The sequence below is a fragment of the Pongo pygmaeus genome, chromosome 10 (genome assembly GCF_028885625.2).
Source record: "Pongo pygmaeus isolate AG05252 chromosome 10, NHGRI_mPonPyg2-v2.0_pri, whole genome shotgun sequence".
Taxonomy (NCBI): Eukaryota; Metazoa; Chordata; class Mammalia; order Primates; family Hominidae; genus Pongo; species Pongo pygmaeus.
The window spans coordinates 120842276-120863452 of NC_072383.2; the positions used below are offsets into that span (position 1 = coordinate 120842276).

General features: G+C 49.0%; 1 protein-coding gene across 2 annotated transcripts in view; it reads left to right on the forward strand.

Annotated features, from left to right (window-relative positions):
* The first annotated feature begins 7509 nt into the window (after window positions 1-7509).
* MLXIP (MLX interacting protein) overlaps window positions 7510-21177 on the forward strand; it is a 67362-nt gene continuing 53694 nt past the window's right edge. For both annotated transcript variants that reach the window (XM_054441799.2, XM_054441800.2), the window contains exon 1: window positions 7510-8036. In XM_054441799.2, the coding sequence (XP_054297774.1) occupies window positions 7624-8036 (413 nt within the window). In that variant the 5' untranslated portion in view covers window positions 7510-7623. The remainder of the gene's footprint in view (window positions 8037-21177) is intronic.

Genomic DNA, 21177 nt, shown 5'->3' on the forward strand with positions numbered 1-21177 from the left:
GATCCGCCCGCCTCGGACTCCCAAAGTGCTGGGATTACAGGCGTGAGCCACCGCGCCCGGCCAGAGCCCAGGAATTCAAGACCAGCCTGGGCAACATAGGGAGACCCTGTCTCTATAAAAAAATTAAATAATATAAAAATAAAGAGGATAGTTGCTCCTGAGCTCCAGCTGCTGACATGTGGAAATAAGGGCCCAGTGTTGTCAGGTGTTCTGATAGTTCAGGAAAATCCTAACTTTTCTGAGACGGAGTGTCACTCTGTCACCCAGGCTGAAGTGTAATGGCATGATCTCAGCTCACTGCAACCTCCGCCTCCCGGGTTCAAGCGATTCTCCTACCTCAGCCTCCCGAGTAGCTGGGACTACAGGCATGGGCCACCACGCCCGGCTAATTTTTGTATTTTTAGTAGAGACGGTGTTTCACCATGTTGTCCAGGCTGATCTCAAACTTCTGACCTCAAAGATCCACCCACCTTGGCCTCCCAAAGTGCTGGGATTACAGGCGTGAGCCACTGGCGCCCAGCCAATCCTAACATTCTAATGTCCCTATAATATGAAATGTCATGATTTTTACAATGTTAGCAAATGATTCAAAATTTTAATAAACTGTCTAGATGTTAGTTTTTACTACGGTAAAAACACCGGCTGGGCGCGGTGGCTCACGCCTTTAATCCCAGCACTTTGGGAGACCGAGGCGGGCGGATCACGAGGTCAGGAGATCAAGACCATCCTGGCTAACACAGTGAAACCCCATATCTACTAAAGATACAAAAAATTAGCCGGGCATGGTGGCGGCTACTCGGGAGGCTAAGGCAGGAGGATGGCGTGAACCCGGGAGGCGGAGGTTGCAGTGAGCCGAGATCAGGCCACTGCACTCCAGCCTGGACGACAGAGCAGACTCCATCTCAAAAAAACAAACAAACAAACATGGTCACCCCTTTTGCTCCTAAATCACCCTCAAAGTAAAAGAGAACAAGAAACAGAAGCAGAAAATCCATATTTAGTGAAATAAGGCAACACCTGTAGCTCCAAACCTGTAGAAGCAGATCCCAGAAAAAAGCAGGCCGGTTCTCTCCTGGAATCCCAGAAAGTCCCAGGAATTGGAGGCTTCAGTGCTGCAGTAGGGAGGGGACTAAAAACAAAGTCTGTATATGGAACAGTAAGATCTCCGGGTTCTCATCCCCTATCCTCTGTGCTCTCGGGTGACTAGCTCTCTCCCTCTCCAGGTTTAGCTTCTGGAGAAATTAAATCAAAGAGGCTCCAGAACTGGGGATGGCAGGCATTGAGTGCAGGGAGTGAGTTGCCAGAGGCTGACAGCAGAGAGATTTAGTGGCAGTGGGCAGAGCAAACAGCAAAATGACTGCCCTCTTCCCGGGCCTTGCTCCAGAAACTGAGCAGCCAGACATACATACTCCCAGAAGGCAGTTGGAGGTCCCCCCGGGCAATCAGAACCACCCACAGAGAAGACCTCCAGATACTGACATTTAGAAGCCTCTGACCAAAGAGCTGCCTGGCCACCCACTGGCTTACTCCCTGACAGGCCATGCTCCTGCCGTACACACCAATCCTATCAGTCATCCTCATGGGCTCCTTTCCAGACTTCTGAGGAAAGCTTCCAACATGAAGAGGGAGTTCAAAACAAACTAAGAGAGAGAGAAAAAAAAAGAAATATAAACAATGCAGGGAGCAAAAGATAACTTCAAATAAACTCAAAATATTCTTCTGGGAGAGGTAAGAGACAATATTGCATACATAAAACAAGAAAAGGATGCTATCACTAAATTAAAAAAAAAAGTATCAGAAAGTAAGAAAGACCTCTAAAAAATGTTTCTGAAATGAGGTATAATTTTTTTTTTTTTTTTTTTTTTTTTGAGAGGGAGTCTTACTCTGTCACCCAGGCTGGAGCGCAGTGGCGCGATCTCAGCTTACTGCAACCTCCGCCTCTCAGGTTCAAGCGATTCTCGTGCCTCAGTGTCCCGAGTAGCTGGGATTACAGGTACACGCCACCACGCCTGGCTAATTTTTGTATTTTTAGTAGGGACGGCGTTTCACCATGTTGACCAGGCTGGTCTCAAACTCCTGACCTCAGGTGATCCACCTGCCTTGGCCCCCCAAAGTGCTAGGATTACAGGCGTGAGCCACTGGACCTGGTGAAAACTCTTTTTTAATCATAACTTTAAAAACCCAGTTTTAAGGTTTTTTTTTTGTGCTACACTGTTTCTTGTATTCCATATCGTTCTTGTACTTGAATTTCATTTTTGTCTTCCTGGGGAGAACAACCTCTAGTAGTAATTCTTTCAAATGTGGCCTATGGATGAAAAGACCATTTTACCTTATATCCTCTAAAATTTATTGAGGTGACAATATAAGGAGCTCAAACACCTCTACAGGAAAAAAATCTAGTCATCTGATTTAAAATGGGCAAAAGAACTGAATAGACATTTATCAAAAGAAGACATACAAATGGCAAACAGGTATATGAAAAGATGCTCAACATCACTGATCATCAGAGTAATGCAAATCAAAACTACAATGAGGCCAGGTGTGACGGCTCAAACCTGTAATCCCAGCACTCTGGGAGGCTGAGGCGGGAGGATCACTTAAGCCCAGGAGTTCAAGACCAACCTGGGCAACATGCAGAGACCCAGTCTCTACAAAAAATTAATAAATTGGCCAGGTGTAATGGCACATGCCTGTAGTCCAAGCTACTCTGGAGGCTGAAGTGGGAGGATCACTTGAGTCCAGGAGGTAAAGGATGCAGTAAGCCTTGATTGTATTACTGCACTCCAGCCTGGGCAACACAGTAAGACCCTGTCTCAAAACAAATAAACAAAACAACAACACACTAAATGAGAAATCATCTGTATTAGTCCATTTTCACACTGCTGATAAAGGCATACCCGAGACTGAGCAACTTACAAGAGAAAGAGGTTTAATGGACTCACAGTTCCACGTGGCTGGGGAGGCCTCACAATCATGGTGGAAGGTGAAAGACACATCTCACATGGCCGCAGACAAGAGAAGAGAGCTTGTGCAGGGAAACTCCCCTTTTTAAAAATCATCAGATCTCATGAGACTTATTCACTATCACTAGAACAGCACAGGAAAGGCCTGCCCCCCATGATTCAATTACCTCCACCGGGTCCCTCCCGCAACACATGGGAATTCAAAATGAGATTTGGGTGGGGACACCCAAATCATATCATCATCTCACCCCAGTTAAAGCAGCTCTTGGGTGGGCACAGTGGCTTGTGTCTGTAATCCCAGCAATTTGGGAGGCCAAGGTAAGCAGACAATTTAAGTTCAGGAGTTCCAAACCAGCCTGGTGAATATAGTGAAACCCTGTCTTTACTAAAAATACAAAATTTAGCTGGGCATGGTGGCGGGCACCTGTAATCCCAGCTACTCTGGAGGCTGAGGCAGGAGAATTGCTTGAACCGAGAGGGGGTTCATAAAATAAAAATAAAAAAAGGCTTGTGTTTGTATCACTGGGAAATTTTCTTTTATTGCTGCTTTGGTCATTTCCTCTCTTGTTTACTTCTTTCTTTCTGTAACTATCTAAATGGATCCTCCATGTCACAACTTCTCTTTGTCCTTTTGGCAGTTTTCTGGGAGAAACCCTCAGTTTATTTATTTATTTATTTTGAGATGGAGTTTTGCTCTTGTTGCCCAGGCTGAAGTGCAATGGCGTGATCTCGGCTCACCGAAACCTCTGCCTCCTGGGTTCAAGCGATTCTCCTGCCTCAGCCTCCTGAGTAGCTGGGATTACAGGCATGCACCACCACGCCCAGCTAATTTTGTATTTTTAGTAGAGACGGGGTTTCACCATGTTGGCCAGGCTGGTCTGAAACTCCCAACCTCAGGTGATCTGCCCACCTCAGCCTCCCAAAGTGCTGGGATTACAGGCGTGAGCCACCGTGCCTGGCCTATGTATTTTTTGAGACAGAGTCTTGCCCTGTTGCCCAGGCTGGCGGGCAGTGGTGCAAACTCCGCCTCCCGGGTTCAAGTGATTCTCATGCGTCACCTCCCAGGTAGCTGGGACTAGAGGCATGTGCCACCATGTCTGGTTACTTTTTATGTAAACCCTCAGTTTAATCTTTTAGCTTACTGCTGTGTTTTTCAGCTTTATTCACTTTGCTTTTTTTCTATATTTTCATTTCAACTCAGCTTTTAAAAATATCATACTTGTATATTTGTATATTTATATTTATTTTCCAAGACCTCATTTGCCTCTTTTTCATAATGGGCTATTGCTCCATGGTACAGAATCTTCTGTGTTCTTTCCTAAACTATTAGTTATTTTTAAAATCTTTGTTAACTTTCTCCCCTTTGCTAGTTCTCAGGTACCCGCTTTCTCCCAGAGTGCTGGCTTTCCTTAATTATTTGCTGACTTGTGCTGGTGTGTAACCCTTCATACTTGGGTATTTCTATTTGTCTGACTGCTGATTTGATTCCAATCCACTGTTTCTTCTGATTTGTGGAGAAGAGACGACAACGCTGTGAGGCTCTGGTTTTGGTGGCTTGTCTGGGTGTGGGGGCTCCTTGTCATCGTGGGATTTTTAGCTCCCTGGGTCGCCATCCTGCATGGCCACTCTCCTGCCGATGCTGCCCGCTACTCAGCAGGAGGGGAAGTCGAGACCACCTCCTTAACCTTACAGACATTGATTGTGAGCTTGGACCACCTTCCGTGACTGGACCACCCGTGCAGTGGTCCTTTGCTTTTTGCATTTTTAACTGCAATTTTCCCCAAGAGTCTTCCCTAATACAGTCTCTTAGGAATTGATGGTGGGATTAAACAAGGCATGTTTCTGCACTGAATATGGTCCATGGGTTGCCACTTTGCAACCTCAGCTTTAGGGCTTATCTCCTCCCAGGAAACTGATTTTAACTTTTTAAGTTAAAAATGTGTATATAAGTAATACATGTTTATTTTGGAAATTAGAAAATACAGGCCAGGTGTGGTGGCTCATGCCTGTAATCCCAGCATTTTGGGAGGTTGAGGTGGGAGGACTGCCTGAGCCCAGGAGTTCGAGACCAGCCTGGGCAACATAGGGAAATTCCATCTCTACAAAAAATTAAACATTAGCTGGGTGTGGTGGTGCCCACCTGTGGTCACAGCTACTCGGGAGACTGAGGTAGGAGGATAGCTTGGGCAGGGCAAGTTGAGGCTACAGTGAGCCATGATCACACCAATGTGACACAGTGAGACCCTGTCTCAAAAAAAAAAAAGAAAGAAAATATAGGTAAACATAAAGACAAAAAAGCAGGGCATGGTGGCTCACACCTGTAATTCCAGCACCTTGGGAGGCTGAGGCAGGGGGATCACTTGAGGTCAGGAATTCGAGACGAGACCAGGCTGGGCAGCATGGCGAGACCCCATCTCTATAAAAAATACAAAAATTAGCAGGGCACGGTGGTGTGCACCTGTGGTCCTGCTACTTGGGAAGTTGAGGTGGGAGGATCGCCTGAGCCCTGGAGGTTGAGGGTGCTGTAAGCCATGATGGCACCACTCCACTCCAGTCCAGGTGAAAGAGCCAGATCCCGTCTCAAAAAAAAAAAAAAAAAAAAAAAAAAAAAAGTGGCTGGGCATGTAAACTTACCAAGGAGACATGTCTTGAGATAAAGGAAGGCAACTCAAAGGATGGACTTTCAAACACTTGCAACCAGCATTGGGAACAGTAGTAGGTTGGAGAAGAGGGAAGTCTAGAACTCATGCCTGAAAACTGCCAGTCATCCAGCCCATTTTTCCTTACAGACATTTGGAAATAAGTTAATGGAGCCATTTTGGTGAGAGCCCTCTGTTCCCTTCAGGAGGCCTTTGTCAGGAAGAGGGTGGGGCAGGGTACTCATCCCCCCACCCAAATCTGGAACTGAAACCAGCTTCAAAGCCGAGTGCAGAGCCAGCGAGGTGGCTCATGCCTGTAATCCCAGCACTTTGGGAGTCCAAGGCAGGCCTCACTTGAGGTCAGGAGTTTCAGACCAGCCTGGCCAACATGGTGATTGCACCACTGTGCTCCAGCCTTGGATGACAGAGCAAGACTCTGTCTCAAAAAACAAAACAACAATAAAACAAAGCAGAGTGCAGGAGTGGCTGTGGACTCTGGATGCCCTGCTAGGATTAGGATGGGTGTTCCTGGCTCATGGGCCTCACTGGTTCTTCTGATGCCCTGCCACCCCCACCCCAGACTGGCTTTGAGCCCCGGAAACCTTGACAGCTTTCTAGAGGTGTCTGTCAGTGAGGTTGTGCCACGCGAAGTTGCCGTTTCTGCAGGTCAAACAGTGGTGGACTATTGGCAATTTCTAGGCACCTCTGGTCTGGTTGATCCAAATCCTCCAACCTGTGGCACATTTATTTAGCGCTCATTTTGTGCCAGCCTGCCTGCTAAGCAACTTATAGCTATTTTTATTTGTATTTATTTGTTTTTCTTTTTGAGACAGGGCCTCGCTCTGTCGCCCAGGCTAGAGTGCAATGGCGCAATCTCTGCTCACTGCAACCTCCACCTCCGGGATTCAAGCGATTCTCCTGCCTTAGCCTCCCAAGTAGCTGGGATTACAGGGGTGCACCACCACGACCGGCTAATTTTTGTTATTTTTAGTAGAGACAGGGTTTCACCGTCTTGGCCTGGCTGGTCTCGAACTTCTGGCCTCAAGTGATCCACCCGCCTGGGCCTCCCAAAGTGCTAGGATTACAGGCATGAGCCACCGCGCCCCACTATAGCCATTTTTAAACTGTCGCAAGTTTCTGAGAAACCGGGATTGTTCACCATTTGACAGAGAAGAAAACGCTGGCTCAGATACTCCCCTTTTAGAATTGTTTCGGGGGCTGGCTCGTCCGTCAAACTTTAAAAAAATAACAACAGCATGCTGAGTTGAAGTTAAAAGAGCTGGGGTCTGGAGGTCGCTGGGCTCAGGGGCGCTGCCACTCAACAGCTGCGCCGAGCTGGGGACGCGCAGGGGAAGCAAGTTCCCAGCTCTGTGGACTCCAGGTCTGAGAAAAATCCTGTCGGTATTCACCCACCCAGTGTTCCCATCAATACGATGAGAATAATGGGGACAATAGCCACCAGGTCCGGGAAAGTCAGGCGTGAGCTGCGAGGAGTCGGTACCGCCCGGCAGGGGAAAGCAGGGCATGGAGGCCGAGGAGCCCCACCCGCACCCACCACGTGGAGCCGGCCGGGCCTGCGGCGACGCCGCAGGGCGACTCCCGGGGCGCGGAGCGGGGCGGGGGCGGGACTAGCACGGCCCCACTCCGCCGACGCCTCTCCCAGGCCGCGACACCGGCGAGCCGCTCCCCCCGGCCACCGTGTTCCTCAGCACCCGCGGACGCCGGGAGAGGAGGAGGTGGCGAGGGGCACGGCCGGGAGGCGTGGCCTCCGCTTCCCTTTTTTTTTTTGGTCCGCCTAGCTAAGGAAAGGTTCCCCTGCGCCTTTAAGAGGCCGACGCGGGCAGCCGATTGGCCCAGAAGCCTCGGTGACGTCACGCCGGGGCCGGAGCCCTCCCCCTCCCGCCGCGCCGCGCGCTCGCGGACAGTCGGCGCGCGGGCCGGGCCGGGCCGGCGCCCCTCAGCCTTGCGGGCTTGTAGCGTTGCCCCGGGCTCCGGGGGATGCCCCCGGCCGAGCCCTTCTCATGGCCGCCGACGTCTTCATGTGCTCCCCGCGCCGGCCCCGCAGCCGGGGCCGCCAGGTGCTGCTCAAGCCCCAGGTGCCCGAGGACGACGACGACTCGGACACGGATGAGCCGTCCCCGCCGCCCGCCTCCGGCGCGGCCACCCCGGCCCGGGCCCACGCGAGCGCCGCGCCACCGCCGCCTCGGGCCGGGCCGGGCCGCGAGGAACCTCCGCGCCGCCAGCAGATCATCCACAGCGGCCACTTCATGGTGTCGTCGCCGCACCGAGAGCACCCGCCCAAGAAGGGCTACGATTTCGACACGGTCAACAAACAGACGTGCCAGACCTACAGCTTCGGCAAGACTAGCTCCTGCCACCTGTCCATCGACGCCTCACTCACCAAGCTCTTCGAGTGCATGACTTTGGCCTACAGGTAGGGACCCCCGCGACCCCCTGAGGCCCCGGCCGGAGGCCCCTGTTTGACAAAACAAGCGTGGAGGGAAGGGCCGCCTGGCAACCCCGTGGCTTCGTGTATTCCCTTTGGGTCTTCCTCCTTCGGGAGGGTTTATGGATCTGGGGTTCCCCGCGTTGCCAGAGGGGCCGGGGTCCTGGCCTCTTCTCCTGCCAGCGGTGCCGGGGTCCTTTCGGGTTCACGTTCCCCATCCAGGCCCTCCCCTCCAGTGTCCTGGGGCCACCGATCTTGGACGAGGAAGAGGTATAAACACTGGCTGCATCTTGTGTTACCCGACTCTATCGACTCCTTCCTCCAAACGCTTTATGTGTTTCCCCCATATCCAGCAGCGGTCAGGACCACCTGTTCGGGGTAACTGGAGGCCGGCTCTGCTGTTTAATGGTGTTGTAACACCTCGGAGCCTGTTTCCTCCTTTATAAAAGGGGAATGACTGTAGTGTCTGCTTCCAAGGGGCTGTTGTGGGGATGGAGTGAGATAGGTAAATTGCTTATTCCAGTGCTTGGCCAGACTTAGGTGTCCCTGCACCTGGAGGCTGGCCCCCTTACGACCTCATCGGGAGGCCCTCCCCCATCTCGGGAGGGCCTTGGGTGCCTCCTAAGAAGACTTTTGGTGCCACAGCTGTTGGAGGTGCAGTCTGTCCTTCTGGCAAGTTGGAGGGTTTTCTGGCCGGTCCTGAAACATTATATGAGGGAGATGTCATTGTTGAGGGCAGATATCCCAGACACCATTCTGACATGTGGATTCGGCTCTGGGCAGAGATTCCTCTTTTCCAAGTCACAGAAAATGCCTGGCCCTCAAAGATTAAAGCACTTTTTCACTCTCTCTCCCTTTCCCATTATGAATATTAGGTATTTGCTGCAGGTAACTTTTCTGTCTGCGCAACAGAACTTCTTTGGACCGGCAGCAGCGGCCTTGAGCAGCTTGGCCCTGCAGAAAGCTCATGATAGGATCTCTGCTGAGTTAAGCTTATTGCATTAGGAGCTGGACTAGCGGGGGCTGTCTTAGGTCTGCTCTGGAGGCATCTCGGGAGAAGTTTCCTAGGAGACTCCATAAACAGCGTAATAAAAGAGCAGGAATATCTTGCCCCCCTCACCTCACCTTTTTAAGAGAGCTGTGAGCCCCAAGCATATCCAGGTTTAAATGTTATGCTTTTACCTGGAGTTAAAATATTAGATACTTAGCCCTGGATGGCACCCCCCTCACCGCCGCGGTCCCTGGAATAAACGATTAGTCAACTTGTTCTTTGTTATGTTCCTGAAACACCCCTATTTCCTCTCTTGAAAGTTTCCCTGATGATCTGTTCCCGTGGCTCCTCCTCCGATCCCCCTTACCCGGCACATTGGTCAGTCTGTGCTGATTCTCTGGTCTTGCCAGTTTGAGCTGGCACTGAGCCTGTAAAGATGTTCTGCTTTTTAAAAAACAAATGGTGTTGAGGCTGCAGCCCTGTGCGCCCTCCAGTCTGATTTTGAGCAGTTCCATTGGAATCAAACCTGACTGGATCGCAGCATATGCTATGCCTTGAGAGAGCCTTTTCAAACAAAGCTCGAGGTGAAAGACTGGAATGTATCTTATTAAGAAACTTAATCCTCTTCTTTATTTTAATATAAACTTCTACATATACAGTGAGAGAATGGATGAGTCACGGGGGGCATGGACTGGAAAGGTCTCACTTAAGTAAGCTCTGCTAAATGAAAACTAAGTCAGTCTCCCCTTTGCACTCTGTTTGGATAACCTAAAGGCTTATTAAACAACACCAAAGAATTTTAGTAATGGCATTTTTTTTTTCATTTCTCTCAAAAATATTTTGGCAGCTGGCCATTGCTCAGTTAACTTTCTTGATTGCAAAATGCACCATCAGTTTGGTGCAAGAAGGTTACCTTGCTGTCTTGGCTCTCTCACTTTCGCTGCTTTTCCCTGTGCCTAAGGTCTCCTGCTGTCTAAGGTCGGCCACCTAAGGTCTAGCACCACAGGCCCTCAGATGGGATCTGTCCAGTCATTTCTCATGAAGATGCCCTTTGTCTGTCTGTGTGAGGCTGGTTTGTCCAGCGCTGGGTTTAGTTGGCAGTGTAGAACTTTGGTATGGATGACAGACGAATGACTCAAAACCAGTTGTCTGGGCTGTAGTCTGTGGCACAGAAAGAAGCTAGAGGAAGGTGAGTTTCTGACCCCAGCTCTCCTAGTGAGGACTGCTACCTGGCTTTCAGGGAAGGAAGGTTGAGATTGGAGGCAACGTGGGGCGTGGTGGCTCATGTCTGTAGTCCCAGCACTTTGGGAGGCCGAGGTGGAGGATTGCTTGAGCCCAGGAGTTCAAGATCAGCCTGGGCAATGTAGCAGGACCCCCATCTCTAAAAAAGAAAAAGAAAGAAGAAAAAAAGGGATTGGGGGCAGGGCAGAAAGAAGACTTAACCTCAGAGCCTGTCTGGCTTCCATCCTGGTGGGGTTCGTGCCTTCCCTGCTGGCTATCTGGGTCCTCCCCTCCTGCCCGAGCTGAGGAAGGCCAGCTGGGTCTCCTCTTCTGTGTGACTGTTTCTGGCCTAGGTTCTTTCTAACTTCAACTTCCTGTCTGTCGCCTGGCCTCTTCGTTCTAGCTGTCTAACTCTCCGTGGTACACTCTGCTTTTTTTTGTTGCTGTTTGATTTCCTGTTAGCTGCCGCCTCCCAGCTGTTTCCAGATGAGGTTCAACAGCTCTTTGGGGAGGAACCAAGTGCAGGGGAAGTTGTGGTTATTTTTTACCGAGTCCTGAGAAGTGGCCTAGGGATTCTGACTGTGATCCATTCCTGAACTGGCAGGGCTTCACTTCCTGAAGGGTCTTTGCCCGGGGCTGACTTTGGGTGGGGAACAGGGTGTTTGAGGACTTGGATGTGAGTGTGCCCAGGGCCTGCTGGGTAGGGAACCGTGCAGATGGGATTCCTTGTCCTTCTCACTCTGTTTTGCTGAGAAGCCCTGTGGCGAAGGGTCTTGATTTGGTCCAGAAACATGTGCTCAATTATTGGGACATTTTGGAGAGAAGGGGTTGCCTTTCCCCGAGGCAAACCAGGTGTTAATGATGGAAAAAATCCCTAAGCATACATTTTCTGAAGTCTAAGAATGCTATTCAATGGGAAAGATAAAATTTCCCTGCAAGGTGGAAGTGAGGATCAGCAGAGATAACCTCTGGGAATGCAGCTGGGAATGGGGCTAGTGCCTGGCAAGTAACACACAAGAGGAGGGTTTAACGGGCTCCGCATAGCAAGTGGGTTATGGCAGAATTTTAGTTCTGCATCTGCATTCATCAGTTCTATGAACTGAAGGAAATAGTGTATCTAACCAGGGTCTTAGCTGAGCTTTCGAATGCCTGCTTGACAAATACTAAATAGAAGCATTCTTGATTTGGCCGGGTGCTTTCTGAGGCTCTACAATGGAGCTATGTACTGTAGAACATAGTTCATGGTTCTTGCCCTCTTAACACTGTAAGGAATGTCACACATGTATATCCTCCACACAGAATTTCCTTTTTTTGAGATAGGGTCTCGCTCTGTTGCCCAGTCTGGAGGATAGTGATGTGATCACAGCTCACTGCAGCCTTGACCTCCCAGGCTCAAGCAATCCTCTTGTCTCAGCCTCTTGAGTAGCTGGGACTGTGAGCATGCACTACTATGCCTGGCTAATTTTTTATTTTTTGTAGATATGGGGTGTTGCTATGCCTCTCAGGATGGTCTTGAACTCCTGGCCTTAAGCAGTCCTTCCACCTCAGCCTTCCAAAGCGATGAGATTATAGGAGTGAGCTATTGTGCCCAGCCCCCACCTACAGATTCTGAACACTTGAGTGTGTACCTTTTTGTGGTTGGTTTTGGTTCCATTTCTTTGCCTTTTTAGAAACTCCTTATTTCAGGGAGCGTTGGTATGAATATTTCCGGTGGTGGGGGGAAGAGATAGTCTTTTTCTGTATTTAGAGATAAGCAGTTTCTGGAAAATAGGTTTCTGTTTAAGAAGTGGGTGTTTGGAGAGACTTAAATTAGGGCTTGGAAGATAGCCTTGGGATGTAAGTTTCTAAAAAGTGGCCCCCTCCACGAATGCTTTGTATAGTAACCCTTCATTCTTTTTTTTTTTTTTTTTGAGACGGAGTTTCGCTCATGTTGCCCAGTCTGGAGTGCAATGGTGCGATCTCGGCTCACTGCAACCTCCGCCTCCTGAGCTCAAGTGATTCTCCTGCCTTAGCCTCCCAAGTAGCAAGGATTACAGGCATGCACCACCACGCCCAACTAATTTTGTATTTTTAGTAGAAATGGGGTTTCTCCATGTTGGTCAGGCTGGTCTCGAACTCCCAACCTCAGGTGATCTGCCTGCCTCAGCCTCCCAAAATGCTGGGATCACAGGCGTGAGCCACTGCGCCCGGCTAACCCTTCATTCTTGATCAAAGCGGGAATCTATGCCAGACTTAAGGAGTAGCAAGGGCTAAAGGTTAGAGCGCTGTGTCCTCCAAACTTTGAGTTTTCAATAGAGGTACCGTCTAATGCTAGGCACAGTTAACCAGTTGTAAGTGGAAACCTTTCATGCAAATACTAAATTGGTTTTTCTCTTTTGCAGTCATACCGAAGATAAGCAGTGTTTCTTCTCCTGCATTCTTCAGTCTTTAACCATTAGATAGTGTGCCATTGCAGGGTGTGCACTGAGGTGGGAGCCGGGGCTGCAGAGATGAAACTGAGTTGGGAGCCGGGGCTGCAGAAATGAAAAACACAGTCTCTCTCCTCAAGGGGCTCACAGGCTAGGCGTGGGGACAGATAGACAGTTATAGAACAGTTAGTAAGGGCTGTGATAACTGTGACCAGGTCTTGTGACACTACTGAGAAGGATGTCTCAGCCAGATTGTGTGTGTGTGTGTGTGTGTGTGTTGACATGACCAGGAGCAGTGCGGATGGTTTTCCTGACATCAGGGTTTAATGTGTATCTCCCCTTTAGCTGTTAACTCTCAAAGATTACCGATTACATTACCCAACAGGAAGCCCCAGTGCTCCCCGCTTTAGTGGTGCGGGACCAAACTTCCATTGCTTGTAGACGCTGGTTGGTTCATTGCCCACATGCTGGAAGGGGAGGAAGGAGAGGAAGGGGAGGAAGACTTGGGGAAAGAGTCCAGGTGACGAGGTTAGAGGAGAGGATGGAGGGAGGTTATTTTCCGGGTGGGAGAAGAAAAGAGAATTCATACAGACTGAACATTTACTATGTTCCACATTCTCTTTCCATGACCTTTTTTGTTGTTGTTTGAGACGGAGTTTGGTCTTGTCACCCAGGCTGGAGGGCAGTGGCGCGATCTCGGCTCACTGCAACCTCCGCCTCCCAGGTTCAAGCGATTCTCCTGCCTCAGCTTTCCAAGTAGCTGGGATTACAGGTATGCATCACCACGCCCAGCCAAGTTTTTGTATTTTTAGTAGAGACAGGATTTTGCCATGTTGGCCAGGCTGATCTCAAACTTCTGACCTCAAGTGATCGGCCAGTCTCAGCCTCCCAAAGTGCTGAGGTTACAGGCGTGAGCCACTGTGCCTGGCCTCTTAACATGATCTTAAGCAACTCACACAACAACCGTCTCAGGTAGGTGGTGGTGGAATCCTCATTTTAAAAAATAAATAAGTAAATAAAAAATAAAAAACCAAAGCTCAGAAGTTAATTAGCTGTGTTGCCGAGAGGTTACACAACATGTCCACGGAAAAGTGTCTCGAGGAGAAGAGTGACCTACCTCATCTGCCCACAAAAGCCCGGCTTCTGTTAGAGGAGAGTGCAAATGCCAGTTCCTCTCCAGAGGGGGAAACCCAGATGGGGAAGGTGGATGCCTCGGGCCACTCCATGTCTCTCTGTGGCTGCCCTCCCTGCTGGTGAAACCGTGTGCTTCCCAGAGTGCATGAACGTCACATCCCCCTGGAAGCCACCCTGATGTCATTCAGCCTGTGTCATTATGTGATCCTGGCTTATCAGAATCCCTGCCGTCTTCACCTTTGACTTCCCCGCTAAGCCTAACAGCTTCAGCACATCCTAGGAGATTAAGAATCATCTGTGGATTGAAAGGGACACTCAGGGACCTGGAAGCCAACTTTATAATCTGTAGCTAATTTTTTTTTTTTTTTTTTGAGATGGAGTCTCGCTCTGTCGCCCAGGCTGGAGTGCAGTGGCGCGATCTGGGCTCACTGCACTGCAACCTCCGCCTCCTGGGTTCAAGCGATTCTCCTGCCTCAGCCTCCTGAGTAGCTGGGATTACAGGCACATGCCACCACACCTGGCTAATTTTTGTATTTTTGGTAGAGACGGGGTTTCACCATGTTGGTCAGGCTGTTTTTTTGTTTGTTTGTTTTTCTTTTCTTACTTGCAGGCTAACAAGTTAGGTGAATTGTGTTTATCTTGAGCTCTGCAGAGACAAACACAACCTTTATGGAACGGTGCTTTAGGGGACATTGGTGTGGAGTGGGACAACAAGAGAAGTGCTTTTGCTGGATGGTGTTTGTATCGTGGCTTGCTTGGACAGGTGTGGTGGGCAGATTAATGGCCCCCCAAAGATGTGCACATCCTCATCTACAGAACCTGTGACTGCGCTAGGTTATATGGCAAAGGCGAATTAAGGTTACAGATGGAATTAAGGTTGCTGGTCTACTGACCTTAAAATAGGGAGATTATCTGGATTATCTGAGTGAGCCTGGGTGTAATCACAGGGGTCCTTAAAATTAAGAGGGAATCAAAGAGAGAACCAGAGAGTGAGCAGCGGAGGAAGGACGTCAGCTGCTGTTGGCAGCTTTGAAGATGGAGGAAAGCCACGGGATTGGGAATATGGGCCCCTCAGAGCTGGAAAAGGCGAGGGGACGGGTTCTCCCCCAGAGCTTCTGGGAAGAACGCAGCCCTGCTGAATCTTGTGAGACCCAAATCAGACCTCTGACCTCTAGAACTGTAAAATCATAAAGTCTGTTGTTCTAAGCCACTAAGTTTGCGGTAATTTGTTACAGTGACAACAGGAAACTCATCTTCACTCTTCTCCCACCACAGGAGAGCAGAGGAGCCCACGCCGGGCTTAAGATTGAGCTATGCCGTGGGTCCTCGTCACCAGCGAGGGGATCTAGTGATAGGAGGGCCCTGGTTATAAAAGGAAAGGTTTGTAAAGTGGATCCTTGTTCCCTGGTATAATTTCTATAATAGGGTATTGTAGAAAGTTAATTTTCCTTTTTTTAAAGGATTTATGTGATGGCTGATGAGAGCCTGAGCTCGCATTCCCTAGAATCAAATTACTTCTTGGGTGTAAAATGTGCAGTCCAGATAGCCAGTGTCTTAGGTGATTACTTTCTGTATTTTGTTGGAGTTCTCTTGTCTGTGATTAGAATTCAGGCCACAGGGTGTGTGTTTTTGGCAGAGTTCTCTGGCCGCGTGGATCAGGGACCCTCGTGCTGGCCTGTGGAATGGGGGTGCCGGTCACCTCATGCTAATTCCAGGACTGTGAGGACTGGCCGATTTCAGTGGAGACTGGTCCTGGGTTCCAGGCAGTGCCAGGTCCCCCGCAGGGGAGATGCTCCTCTTCACTGTCCGGCCAGACGCCTTGAAGAGACTGGCTCTCACAGGCCAGCCCTGCCGTCTTTGCAGCCCTGCTTCTTGCGCTGCCGCCGGCTGTCACCCACCACCCTGTTTCTTTTCTGGTACAAAGCTCTGCTCCTGGGAGCTTCTGGATCCGCCCAGCTTGAGCCTGCCATGGCCTGTATCTCACATATGGACCTTGCTATGAGCTTCCTGGGACCATCAACACTCTTGGCGGTTGTCTAATTGAATTAGCCCTATGAGGGCTAATTGAGAGGGAGCCTGGCTGGCCGGGCCCTAGAGCATGAGGCTGGCTATGAGCTGGGTTTGGCCGCACCAGCACGAATGCTTTTTCCCTCCAGAAGTATTAATCAGGCACATCCTGTTGTGTGCAGGCACGGTTCTAGCCCTTGGGGATACAGTGGTAAGCAAGGCGGGTTAGTCCTCTCCCCTCATGGGACTTCCATGCTAGTGGGGGGATTGTCAGCACATCAGGTCTTATATTGTGAGTGCAGGCAAGAATAGAAGATGAAGGCTTGAGAGTACTGGAGGGTGGGTGGCTACTTTAGGCTGGGTAGAGAAGTCCTCTGGGGGAGGTGACCTTTCTGGGTGAACTCTGAAACCTAAGTGTCAAGTAGGAGCCAGGCACAATGGTCGTTCCAGGTGCGGGAAGAGGCCCAGGCAGAGGCCTTCGCTGGAGTGAGCTTGGCGCATCGCAAGGTTAGAAAGAAGGCCGACTTGGCCAGAATGTTGAGGGCAGGAGTGAGTGGCAGGAGGTAAGATAGAAGAGGCAAGGGGCCTTGTGGGCCAGGGTAGGAAGTTAGGAGATGGTTTTGGTGGCACTGGGGAGTACTGGTTCATCTCCACAGGGCGGCTTGGGCCAGTCTACAGGAGACGGGTCTAGGGAGGGTGAGAGCAGGAGTGAGGCTACCAGTTGGGCGGTTGTGGAGCTCCAGCCTCAGACTAGGACGGTAGCAGCGAGGTGGTGAGGAGCTGGATTCAGGGTGGTTTTTGGACTTGCTGGTGAATTGGACCTGGCAGATGAAAGGAAGAAAGGAATCAACAGTGACTCTGAGGTTTGGCCTGGGCAGCCGGGGCCATTACTGAAATGAAGAAGGCTGGGGAAGGAGCGGTCAGCTGTGAAGCTGGGGTATGTCACGCTGAGGACACCACAGTGCACAAAGCTCGGCTGCCCGGGGGCTGCCCTGACAGCCAGAGCTGTGGGCGGGCAGCTTCCCTGAGAAGGGCTGAGGGCTGTCAGTGTGGTGGACATCACAGCCGCCTACTTTGCCCTACCCAGGTGCCCTAGGTTTCTTCTTGCTCCCCTGCCCCTCCCGCTCTGCTGTCCCTCTCCAGGGGAGGCTTTGGAGTTTGGAGCTTGCGTTCTGAGTGGCGTGGAATATGCACCTCCTGCGGGCTGTTTCTGCTCAGCTGAGTCTGGTGGTGCTGGAGAAATACTGTCTGCTTTGAATACCCTAGAGACCTCTCCAAGCCCAGCATTCTTGATGTATTTGGGAGTTGACTGCACCATCAGAAAAATCTCCTAGAAGGAGGCAGTAGAGAAGGGGTGATTTTGGTAGCTCCAGAAGGGGCTCCAGCATCTGGAGAAAGAATTCTAGGAACAGGATTCCATGTCATCCACCTTTAAGTCTCGGAAGTAAGCATGAAGAATCCCAATGGTGAAGAGGAAAGACTGAGGAGTCAGAAAAAGCTCCTACAAGAAGATGGAGCAGCTCCTGCAAAGAGGTGGCTGTGGGTAGAAGCAGCCACCTGGGGCAGTTTTCAGGCATTGGAGAGGAAAGCAGCTTCTCTGTTGAGGAATATTCTACGAGTGGGCGATCCACTATGAAAGCTGGTTACTATTCCTTCCTTCTAGGCCTGTGGGCAGGGAAGGAGGGCGGCCGTGTTTGCTCTGCTCCCATGAGGCAAATTCGGTCACCAAAACAAAAAACAGCTTCTTATGTAGAAAGTAGGGGAATTAGCCTGGTTTTCGGATATTCACCCAGTATTCTAGCTTTTTAAAGAACAGCCTGAAGAGGCTGGGTGCAGTGGCTCATGTCTGTAACCTCAGCACCATGGGCGGTTGAGGCGGGAGGACTGCCTGAGCCCAGGAGTTTGAGACCAGCCTGGTCAATGTAGCGAGACCCCTATCTCTACAAAAAAAAAAAAAAAATTAGCTGGGTGTGGTGGTGCCTGTCTGTAATCCCAGCTGCTGGGGAGGCTGGGGCAAAAGGATCCCTTGAGCCTAGGAAGTGGAGGCTGCAGAGCTATAATCATACCACTGCACTCCAGCCTGGATGACAGAGCAAGACCCTGTCTCAAACAAGCAAACAAACAAATAAAACAGAACACCCTGAAGAACCTCTTCATATGGTTACATGGTCACATGGTAACCAGCACGTTCACAATGGGCTGCCTCATTTTAAGACTGGCAGTTGGGACCTGCCCAGATAACTTGATACTAAGCTTTTTAGAGAAAGTGAATCAATAAATTCCTTTTATTTATTAAAAGGAAACGCTTTCAGTGCATTCTTAAAACAGTATATAATTATCCTAGCTTGGTGTTTTAAACAACTGTTTTCTAGTTGAGTAGCAGGGTCTTTTAAATTGCCTCTTTTGTCTTTAAATTATCAAGCAGATCTTTCTCTGCCTTGAAGCAGAAAACTCTTTCATCCGTTTGTAGTCAGGCTTTTTTCTTTTTAACACAACTTTCTGTAAGTGTAATTTACATAGCATAAAATGCACCCATTGTAAGTGTAAGGTTCAGTGATTTTTTTTTTAGTTGTGCAGTCATTGTCACAGCCCAGTGCTGGGACATTCCATCACCTCAGTAAGATCCCCAGAGTACATCCATGTTGTAGCACACATCAGGTATTTAGTTCATTTTAATGCTGAATAGTCTTCAGTTTTTTGGATGTACCACATTTTGTTTTCCTGACATGTTTTTGAGGGGACACCTAGTACCTTTGTGATTCGCGTATTGACTTCCCATTTCCTATAATAAGGCTCTTATAGAATCAGCTAGGAACTTCCTTACAGGATGAGAAGAAGGAAATGGCTGTGAGGTATGTGGAAAGATGATGGGATTGGAAGCCACAAGACAGTGGTGCGGCTGGTTAGCATGTGCCCCTTAGCTCCTCTAAGTCTTGGTGCCCATGAGGGTGGAGGATGCAAGAGAGAGGCTTAGACTGGAGCCATGGTTGCCAACCTTGCTCTTCTTCCATGGCTTTCTGTTTTGAAGGATGTTACCTTAGGAACAAAGTGCACTCCGTAATGTAAAAAGAAACAAACTACCAGTATATGCCACAACATGGAGGAATCTCAGAAACATTATGTTGAATGAAATAAGCCTTACCCAGCTGGGTGTGGTGACTCACACCTGTAATCCCAGTACTTTGCGAGGCCGAGGCAGGCAGATCATTTGAGGTCAGGCGTTTGAGACCAGCCTGGCCAACATGGCGAAACCCTGTCTCTACCAAAAATACAAAAAATTAGCTGGTGTGGTGGCACACACCTGTAATCCCAGCTACTCGGGAGGCTGAGGCAGGAGAATCTCTTGAACCCGAGAGGCAGAGGTTACAGTGAGCCGAGATCTTACCACTGCCCTCCATCCTGGGCAACAGAGCGAGACTCTGTCTCAAAAAAAAAAAAAAAACAAACACATAACAAAATAAGATGGATTAATGGATGGAGAGATGGCTTAGTGGTTATAATTGTAAGAATTCAGGTGGTGGGTACTTGAGTATTCATTGTACAGTTCTTTCAACTTTCCCTGTATGTTTGATAATTTTCTTAATAAAATGTTAGGAAAATTGCATTTATTTGAAGGATGACCATCATGGCTTTATCATGAGCAAGTAAATACTTTTAAAAACATTGATCTACCTGAAGCTATCTTCCCAGAAATAAAAAATATTGAAAACAACTTTTGCAGTGAAGTACTGATACATGCTGCAACATGGAAGAACCTTGGAAACGCTGCACTAGGTGAAAGAAGCCAGACACAAAAGACCACGTATGTGATCTATTGATGCGAAAGGCCTAGAGTAGCAAACTCATAGACACAGAAAGCAGAGCAGTGGCTGCCAAGGGCTGGGGAAAGGGAAAATGGATAGTCACTGCTAATGGGTTTTTTTTTTTTTGAGGCTGTGATGAAAATATTCTAAAATTAGGGTGGCGATGGTTACACAACTCTGAATATATACTGAAAACCACTGAACACTTTTAAAGGGTCACTTTGATGGTATGTAAATTATGTCTCAATAAGCTGTTATTGTTTAAAAAATATTGAAAACAGTTCTGATTTTCAACATTATCTTTAGGAATCTGACTTGGGAAGTGCAAGATCAGATGATCTTGGAGATCTTAACTATGTCAGTGTCTAGAAATTCCATGATTCTTTATCTTTACTGTGTACAGTAAGTGGAGGAGTGTTTGGGAAAGTGACCTCTTTGGAGCATTCCTTCTAGACTGAAGATGACGTGGGAATTGGTTTCTCCAGCTTGCACCAGAGCTTGCCAAATCACTCTCTGTAAAGTTAGTTTGTTAAGACCTTTATGGCCGGGTGCAAGTGGCTCAGGCCTGTAGTCCCAGCACTTTGGGAGGCCAAGGCAGGTGCATTGCTTGAGCTCAGGAGTTTGAGACCAGCCTTAGCAACATGGCAAAACCTTGTCTCTGTTTAAAAAAGCAAAACAAAACAAAAAAAGACTTTTTCTTCTTTTATCTGGGTCAAGGGTCACAAACTTAAATGCTCACAAGGGCCAGGAAATAGGATATCTGTAAGGCTAAAAAGACCTTTTCTGTTATTTATTTGCCTCCTTTTCATGAAGTCATGGTGATGGAGAGGTCTCTCTTTGTTATGGAAACTGTAAGCATAAACTGCAGTTGACTTGGTCTCAATGACAGGCAGTGGGGAGTAGTGGAGACTGTGGTGGTGAGCTACAGAGTGTTTGCTGAAAGAGCAGCTGTCACTCAACTTCAGGTGATTCTTGCCACGTGGGAATGTGAGCCTAGCGTTATGAGATTCGACATACTTGAAAAACTGGAGGAAATCTGGCTTTAAGGTCTGAATTCAGCTATTAGGTATTCTGGGGGTGTGAGTTTAATCTAGATTGAATCTAGTTTAGAAGTGAGTCTTGGCCTAAGCGATGAAGGCGGTGTGCTGTTTGCCACAGAACGGCTCTGGCACAAGAAATATTTTTTTTTCCTTTTCTTTTTCTTTTCTTTTCTTTTTTCTTTTTTTTTTTTCTTTGAGACAGGATCTCTCCCTGTCACCCAGACTGGAGTGCAGTGGCGCAATCTCAGCTCATTGCAACCTCCACATCCTGGGCTCAAACTGTCCTCCTGCCTCAGCCTCCCAAGTAGCTGGGACTACAAGGCATGCACCACCATGCCTGGCTAATTTTTGTATTTTTTGTAGAGACAGGGTTTTGCCATGTTGCTCAGGTTGGTCTTGAACTCCCGGGCTCTAGCAACTCATCTGCCATGGCCTCCCAAAGTGTTGGGATTACAGGTGTGAAGCACTGAGCCCGGTCCAGGTAGATTTTTTTTAGGTGTTCTTACACTATGTCTACCTTCTTGG